Below are 8,375 nucleotides of genomic sequence, written 5' to 3'. Positions count from 1 at the left end.
AGATCCCTCTGCAGCTTCCCTGGAGTCCCTTCAGCTCCTGGAAGGTGCTCTGAGGTCTCCACACAACCTTCTCTTCTCCAGGCTGAACAGCCCCAACTCTCTCAGCCTGTCTTCATGGAGGAGATGCTCCAATCCTCTTATCAACTTTGTGGCCTCCTCTGGCCTTACTCCAACAAATGATAAGCCACAGATGAACAGGGCAGCAAAACCCAAAATATCTTCTACATCATCTAGGCTACTCCCTACTCCTCTGGGGTTTGTTCCTGCAGGAACCTGAATGAGGCATCAGAGAAGAAATCAGTGCCCACAGAATGGGAAGAGACTGTGAAAGAGCACATGGCACTGAGCTAACCTGATTATCAAACCCAATACTCTTTGAACAATGATTTCCTAAACTGCAGTTTTAGTTAAGCACTAACAGCACATTTCAAACTGTTCATGTATCATCTTCTGTTTATATTAAGCTGCATCAGATGAAAACATTTCTGACAGAGAACAGTAAAGTAAAATTCTTTGGTAAGTCAGGGGGAAATCTCATTAAAGGAGGAAAGAAGGACTTGCCCTGAAGCAATATCAGGAAAGAGGGAAGAAAGGATGTTTAATTCCCCAGATATTACTTCATATTCAAATCAAAACTAATCATGATAAACAGAGTTTTTACCTGAACTTCATTGGTTTTCTGTCTGATTGATTCTTCCTTTTCCCTAATGTCCTGTTCTAGGGAATATTTCTCTCTGTCAGATAAACAAACACACGTATTTGTGATCAGTTAAATCACCCAACACTAGGGAATATTTCTCTCTGTCAGATAAAGAAACACACGTATTTGTGATTAGTTAAATCACCCAACATACAAATCAAATATTACTCTGGGAACAGCACACAGCCCAAAGTGCCAACCCACATTCTCAGACAGTCCTTAAAGGATAAAGCTGTGTAAGTACCAATTATGCTTTGCAAAATATTATCTGTGCCCAGAATCAAACTCCTGGTGGAATCCAAGCTGCCCTTGAACCACTGTTGGGTATCAGTGGGAGCTTTGCCACCAATTTCAGTGACAAAGAATGATAAAGGGACTAAAAGAAAACAAAAGGAACTGACACATCAGTACTACAGACTCATTTGGTTATTTCACACCAAGATTTTAACAGGCCACAACAGTTACCTCTGCAGCTGTGCAATTTCTTGACTAATATCATCCAGCTCCTTCACCCCTGTGAATTCTCCTGATCCAACAGAACTTGCACTGTCCTGTTAAGAATGAAACAAGCTATTAAAACGGCAAGTTGTAACAGAAGCTCTTCCTTCCCAAAGGTCAAAGGGGGGTAGAAAATCCTCATTACATGGACTTGCAAAATTTGATCAGTCACCCAATGACTCTGCAACAAGCAGGGAACATGCCAGACAGTTCCACCTGAGCCAGGAGAATTTCCTCTGTGCCCCTTTAACAGACAGGACAGTTGGACACACAGCAGTGACAGGACATGCACAATGTCAATGAATAAACTGCAGCCTGTGGCAGAATTCAAATCCCAAACCTAAAACCAGCTCTGCTATGGTCAATAGCAAAGTTTCCAGGGAACTGGATGAAATCAGATTGTCATTTCAGACTGTTTGAACCCTGCCACAAATTAATAGCAACTTCTGCAATTACAAAGGCCATTCCTACACTCACTGAGGTGCAGATCAAGGCAGATGCAGAGGGCATCCTATACCTTTTAGGCAGGAAAATCACTCTCTGAAGTTACTAAGACCTCAGCATAAGGTACAAAATTTGTCATTAGTATAAAAAGCATTGCTAGTTCTTTGAGAAAACTTTGAACAAAAACTGCAGCACTGAAGTTCCTGCTGGTGTGACCAGCCAGGAGACCTACAGCTTAACAAAAACTGCAGCACTGAAGTTCCTGGTGGTGTGACCAGACAGGAGACTTACAGCTCTTAAACAGCATTTCCAAAACAAAAGAGCAATTTGCTGGCTTCACTCCCTTGGAGATTGCTGGGATAAAAAGAGTTTGGCTTTATTCAACATAAAAACCAAACAGGAACCCAACCAATAAACCAAGATCTTGGAGATTGCTGGGATAAAAAGAGTTTGGCTTTATTCAACATAAAAACCAGAACCCAACCCAACCAATAAACCAAGATCAGCAGAGTAAAATATGACTTTTTTTTTCTTGTAGAAATAAGAGGTGAATATAGAGTTTAAATAATTTAAAGTCCTGAGCATTTCTTTTGTTCATATGCCATTAAGTAAATAAATAGAGACCAAATCTTCAAGGTGGCAAAACAAAAGCTTCTGATTTCATACAGGTATTTTTCTATAGTCAGGCCAGACAGAGCTTTGCTGAGAGACCTGTGCTGAATGCTGGGCAGGATCACAGCAAGGTGTCACCCAAAGTCACTATGAAACAAGCCAAAATGAGCTGCTACATTGGTTAGGCTCAGAGATACCTACTGTGCTCACAGTAGCACACAGTTTATTTCATGTTCTATTCAGCTCAACCCACAGCAAATGGAAAACAATGCAAAGAACTGAAAATAATGGCAAGCTCAAAGCTCTCACACCAAGATGTATTTAGTGCCCACAGCTTCAGAGAACCACGAGTGACTTCCAGGTGCCAGCACTGAGCTGTCTGTCCCAGAACCTCCTGACAGACAACACATCTCAGATGGTTGAAGGAAGCAACATCACCAGGTCAGCAGTCAGTGCTGAGCACTTCCCACCCCTGGGACACCATCTTCATGCCAAGGGCAAGTGAGACAGTACTCAAGAGCAAGGAGACAGGCAAAGGGGAAGGAATAAAAGCTCTTTTTTTGAGGTTACAAGTAGCAAACATGAAAAATGTGAATCCTTTGGATGTTGCAGTTACTCACGCGACGCATTTCTGTTAGTGCTGAGATCTCAGATCCTACAGGGGTCAAGTAACCTGACAGAGTCTACAGAAAAAGGATACAGGAAACACCTTAAAAGGACCACAGCAACAGCAACAATTCAAATAGATTTAGAGCTCCAAAGGTTTCTGGTTAGGGCAAGTCAAACAAGAAAAAACAAACGTCTAAAAAAGATGAAGGTATTGACAGGACAGAAGAGTTTACTCATTTCAGGTTCAGAAACACAATGACACAGGAAAGGGACAAAGCAGCAAAGGATCAGATGCTCCAGGAAAGTGGTATTAGCAGTGATAGAGAAAGGATTCTACAAGGGATGAATCCCAGAAATTAGGGAGTCCTCACTCTTCCTTTAGCCATTTCCATGGAGGAATTTGGTGTTGATCACAGCCAGGGACAGGTTACTCAACCAGCTTCTACCAGCTGCTGAACACAGCTCCCTGCAGTTAAACCTTCAATCTTCTCTAGGACAAAGGAGGATTTTCCATGCTAGGCTTTTCCCAGTATCATTCCTCCTTTATATATGGAATATTCTACTGCATTTTTCTTATTGTCATGGTTGTTTAAAAATTTATGTCTGTTTTCAAATGTTAAAGAATTTTATGAGAGGAGATTTCTACCAGCTGCTGAACACAGCTCCCTGCAGTTAAACCTTCAATCTTCTCTAGGACAAAGGAGGATTTTCCATGCTAGGCTTTTCCCAGTATCATTCCTCCTTTATATATGGAATATTCTACTGCATTTTTCTTATTGTCATGGTTGTTTAAAAATTTATGTCTGTTTTCAAATGTTAAAGAATTTTATGAGAGGAGATCAAATTGTCTGTTTTCAAATGTTAAAGAATTTTATAAGAGGAGATAACAAAAACAAATTGACAATTCTTTACTATAACATTAAAGAAGTATAAAATTAACACACAAAGCACCTAAATTCAGTGTTATCTACTGATAATCCCTGATTTACCTGGATGGGAGTGTTCCTCTCCGTGGGAGGGATCATATCTGGGGTTAACACTTGTGGAGGATCAATCCCTTTGCTGACTTTCTGTTGAATGAGATACATGGCAAGTGCAAACTGGTCTTTGCTGAGCTTTCCCATCTGCCTTGTGTCTGCCAAAGCCCTGAGAGAAAAGAGATCAAACTTACAAACAAGAAAATCTTATTTCTCCCCTACTAAAAAGAGTGAAATACAAATATATATGTAATTTCCTTTTGATTCAGACTCAGTTTGCTTATTCTAGTGAGGGTTCCATGAACAGAGCAGGATTTTATCAGCCATATCTAACTGAACAGAGCAGTGTTACTCTGGGAAAATACTTATGAGTACCAAAACTTCACAAGACAATCACAATTCACAGACTGACCTATTCCCTACTCCCAGAAAAGCAAAGGGAGTGTTTATTTCTCCCTTCATTCTCCACAGTGTGGCAACAGGACAAGTAAAACAGGTTAAGATCCCAATTCTGACTGGATATTCTGATCCCAGATCAGCAAGTGACAAAAATACAGCAACTAGAGAATTCTTACCATATATGTGCTAGGAGATTCTGAGACAGACCTGAATGCATAAAAATGTCCTTTACTTCTTGGCCACTCACAAACCCATCCATGTCTGTGTCTGTTTTTAAGAAGATTTCGTCGTATCTCACTTTTTCAGACATTGGTACTACCCAGTTCACAGTTGGCTGCAAAACACAGAGGGAGATTTCAACAGAAGATAAACAGTCTTTATCAACACACTGAGTGCAGGACATCAGTTCAGAGTTGGATGTGCTGAGCATCTGGCACAGTCCAATCTGACTTCTAAATAGGTGTTTTCACTGCATGTTTTACCTTAGTATTTTTGAGCTGAATAAAAACACTGATGTACAGCTCTTCACCAGTTGGAAAGCATTAACTTTTTGGAAATACAGACCCAACTAGGCATATTGAGTCCTCCTGCTAGGGTAGATTAATGATTTCTTTGGTACTGGAGTAGATACATGAATAAAATCATAGAATCATAGGGTGTTAAGGGGTTGGAAAGGAGCTTAGAGATGATCCAGCCCCAACCCCCTGCCCTGGGCAGGGACACCTCCCACCCGAGCAGGTTGCTCAAGTCTTCAGCCAACCTGGAATGAACACTGCCAGGGTTGGGGCAGCCACAGCCTCCCTGGGCAACCTGTGCCAGTGTCTCACCACCCTCACAGGGAAAAACTTCCTAATATCTCACCTAAATTTACCTCTTTCAATTTATATCCATTACATAGAAAATGTCTTCATTTTCTGTGAAAAGTGTAAGATTTGCTACCTCATGGTCACACTGACTAAGATTCACCTGTTCTGCTTCCATTCACCTGCTCTCCTTCCATTCTTCCAAGTCTTACCATTCTCACTTCATCCTTTCTACCCAAATCACCCAAACACAAGTGCTCACATGAGGCAGAAATCAAAACACAGGTTCATTTTTTCCTGCAGCTTACTGCCACAAAAAGGAAAGAGAGTTGTGTACCTGTGCTTGTTTGATGCTGTGCTTGGGAGACAAATCCCCTGTGCTGTTCAGGCTGTTGACACTGCCATGGGAGGGGGTGGAACGTAGACTATCTTTTGGGGGAGGACTTGCAGGGAGAACAGGAACTGCCCCAGGAAAGACTGGAGTCTTCTTTCTTTTAGAAGGTGGTATGAGAGAAGGAGGCAATAGTGAAGGAACTGGCTCTTTCTCAAGAGCTCTATACACCAAATGCATTGCCTGCAAAGGCAAAAAGGTCAGACAACAGTCACAGTTAGCAGAAGAAGTAACAGGATCTTCCAGTGTCAGTCACAGAATCATAGAATCAACCAGGTTGGAAAAGACCTCCAAGATCATCAAGTCCAACCCTACTGTGGTTACCAGACCATGGCACTAAGTGCCACATCCAGTCTCACCCTGAAAACCTCCAGGGATGGTGAATCCACCACCTCCCTGGGCAGCACATATTGGAATGTGCCTGATCACTCTCTCTGTAAAAAATCTCTTCTTAATTTCCAACCTAACCCTCCCCTGGCAGAGCTTGAGTCTGTGCCCTCTTGTGCTACTGCTGAAACACAGACAGTAAGATGAGAGATGTAAACCAGAGCAGCTCACTTTGAATGTACTTCCAACAAGTTTCATCTCGATGACATAGGCAGAAGTCAGATGGATTTGAGGCAGATCATGCCTTAGCTCCATGTGAACCATTCAGATTGGAACAGCTGGCTGCAGCAGAGAAAGCTGCAAAGCTCTTGAGGAAAAGAGCTGTTTGCTCTAGCAGACAAACTAGGCTGTGACCTAAGAATTTAAAGCAACTCACCACAGCAAACTCATCCTTGTCCAGGTGCCCATCTTTGTCAATATCACTGAGGTCCCAGACCTGCAGCAACGAAGATAAGAACAATGACTTAGAGCACAAGTCACATTTGTGCACTCAGCACATTCACATGCTCCCTGAAGACTCTGAACAGATTTGGGTGAAGATCCTAGGAGCTATATTAGACCTAGCTAAACATTCCCTGATGAAACAGCCTGGATTAGCTTTCTGACAGTGTGAATCAACCCTGACTCTGACAATTCTGGCTGCAACACAGGCAGGTTTTTCATCTTTCTATGATGCAACCAAGGAGTCATCAAGCTGACTAAAGGCACTCAGAGGTGCTTTCAGAGCTGTCCAGAGGGTGTGGACCAGCACATTGTCCAAATTTCCTGCAAGCAAGTTGGACTGTTTAAGAAAAGTCAATGCATTTCTAATTCCCATTCCATTCCTAGATGTTTAGTTTTAGTTTTCAGTCAAACAACTATGAGCAGCTTCCCCTGGCTCCCTGACTTTTCTATGGGAATTTGAGGATGTATCAACTTTAGTTCATAATTAGGCCAAGTACAGTCAATGAAACAAAGATTTGGGATCCCAAATATTGTGTACTCCAAACTCAGCCACCAGCTAGCACTGTTTAATCACTACTGTGACTTGGAGCCACTACAGCAGAGTGACAGAAAGCCAAAACTGAGGCTCAACCACCCTAGGCACTCCTCCCAACTTTACCACTGGAGCCCTGTGAAAATTCAAGCTCCTTGCTAAGTCCTTTTCCATTGCCTCAATCCCCTAACTTGACCATAAACTTTTCTGGAAGATACAAAAGCCTCCTGAATTTCTGTTGTGACAAGAAGATTAAACCCCCAAATTCAAGCCTGAGGAATTCACAGTGTTCCAAGTAGAGAATTAAACCAAGTCATACTTCAGATTTTGTGGATAACACAGAGAAAGTGGCAGTTCCTCCTGAGGAGATACAAGTGCATAACACACATAGAGCTCTGACATAGAATTTACCCAATCTCAGGCACAACAACATGCAAAACATGTTTTAAGGGTGTTTTAAGGGGGAGCAGAAAAGCACTTTCAGATTTGTTACCCTTGCCAATGTGCAATGGATGGACTAAACTCCAATCTTGGAAGTATTTATAAACACACATGAACAAAACCCACTTGACAACTTGACAGCTACAATAAATGAGGATGTTTCCAAGTGCTCTCCTGTACAAACAGTGGATGGATTTAATGCTGTGTCTAATAACTCCTAGTTGTAAAAATGACAAAACAGTGGAATATAATGCTATAAAAAGCTGTTACAGCTTAGGAAAGCTTTTTCTTGGTTTCAAACAACCAAAACCAAAATCTCCAGCTCTTAAAATGAATAGAGATAAGACAATCTACTCTAGGGCTGAAATTACTAGTATTACTCTTCTTTCTGAGTGAAAGACTTCAGAGCCTCCATGTTCTTGCTTTCTAGCACTCACATGATGTAACATCTCAGCCAAACCCTGATCTAGGTGGATAAATTACAGTTAAATATTGAACACTGCAAATAAAAGAAGCTAAACCCAAAGAGTTTGACTTACCCTTCCAAGGATGTCGAGAGGTAGCTTTGAATTCATCAGTACTGGTTTTACTTTGTCTCCTGAAAGTAAACCATTTACTGGCAAAAGGCTTTCAAAAATACCATCAAACTTTGCTTTTTCTTCCACCTAGTTGGCAAGAAATAGTCTGAATAAGTAAAAAAAGTGTGTCTGCGTGAGTGTTGAAAATGAGATCTTGCAAGAAGTTAAGACAGGTCAGGAATGGATTCATTCTACATTTCCAAGCTTTCTTGCAAGTGCCACTGTGCTGTATCTAAATGGAAACCCATGGAGAGAGATTTGGAGCTGAATTTCACAGCTAAGGTTAGGACAGCTGAGAGATCTCACCATGCAGCAGGCAAGAGGTGTTTCTGGCCTGTTCTAAGGACAGTGCACTCTGACTAAAACAACTCTGAGCAGGTTTTAAATAAACTTCATAGAACCACAGAATTTCAGGGGTTGGAATGGAGCTTAGAGATGATCCAGCCCCAACCCCCTGCCCTGGGGGTGTCTCACCTCCCACCAGAGCAGGTTGCTCAAGGCTCAACCTGGAATGGAATGAACAGTGCCAGGGGTGGGGCAGCCACAGCCTCCCTGGGCAA

The 8,375-nt window shown here is 41.9% G+C and overlaps 1 protein-coding gene across 1 annotated transcript in view; it reads right to left on the bottom strand.

Moving 5' to 3' along the window:
* Nucleotides 1-8,375, bottom strand: part of EPS15L1 (epidermal growth factor receptor pathway substrate 15-like 1) — a gene marked incomplete at its 3' end in the record, with an annotated part of 19,391 nt that overhangs the window by 7,413 nt on the left and 3,603 nt on the right. The window contains exons 6-13 of the mRNA XM_009084536.1: nt 7,777-7,902; nt 6,197-6,256; nt 5,380-5,616; nt 4,416-4,573; nt 3,853-4,009; nt 2,875-2,937; nt 1,166-1,251; nt 662-734 (exon numbers count right to left, since the gene is read on the bottom strand). Of these exons, the coding sequence (XP_009082784.1) occupies nt 662-734; nt 1,166-1,251; nt 2,875-2,937; nt 3,853-4,009; nt 4,416-4,573; nt 5,380-5,616; nt 6,197-6,256; nt 7,777-7,812 (870 nt within the window). The remainder of the gene's footprint in view (nt 1-661; nt 735-1,165; nt 1,252-2,874; nt 2,938-3,852; nt 4,010-4,415; nt 4,574-5,379; nt 5,617-6,196; nt 6,257-7,776; nt 7,903-8,375) is intronic.

Source organism: Acanthisitta chloris, unplaced genomic scaffold (genome assembly GCF_000695815.1).
Source record: "Acanthisitta chloris isolate BGI_N310 unplaced genomic scaffold, ASM69581v1 scaffold20281, whole genome shotgun sequence".
NCBI classification, from domain to species: domain Eukaryota; kingdom Metazoa; phylum Chordata; class Aves; order Passeriformes; family Acanthisittidae; genus Acanthisitta; species Acanthisitta chloris.
The sequence above is the reverse complement of the archived record's forward strand: the minus strand, read 5'-3'. Positions and strand labels throughout refer to the sequence as shown.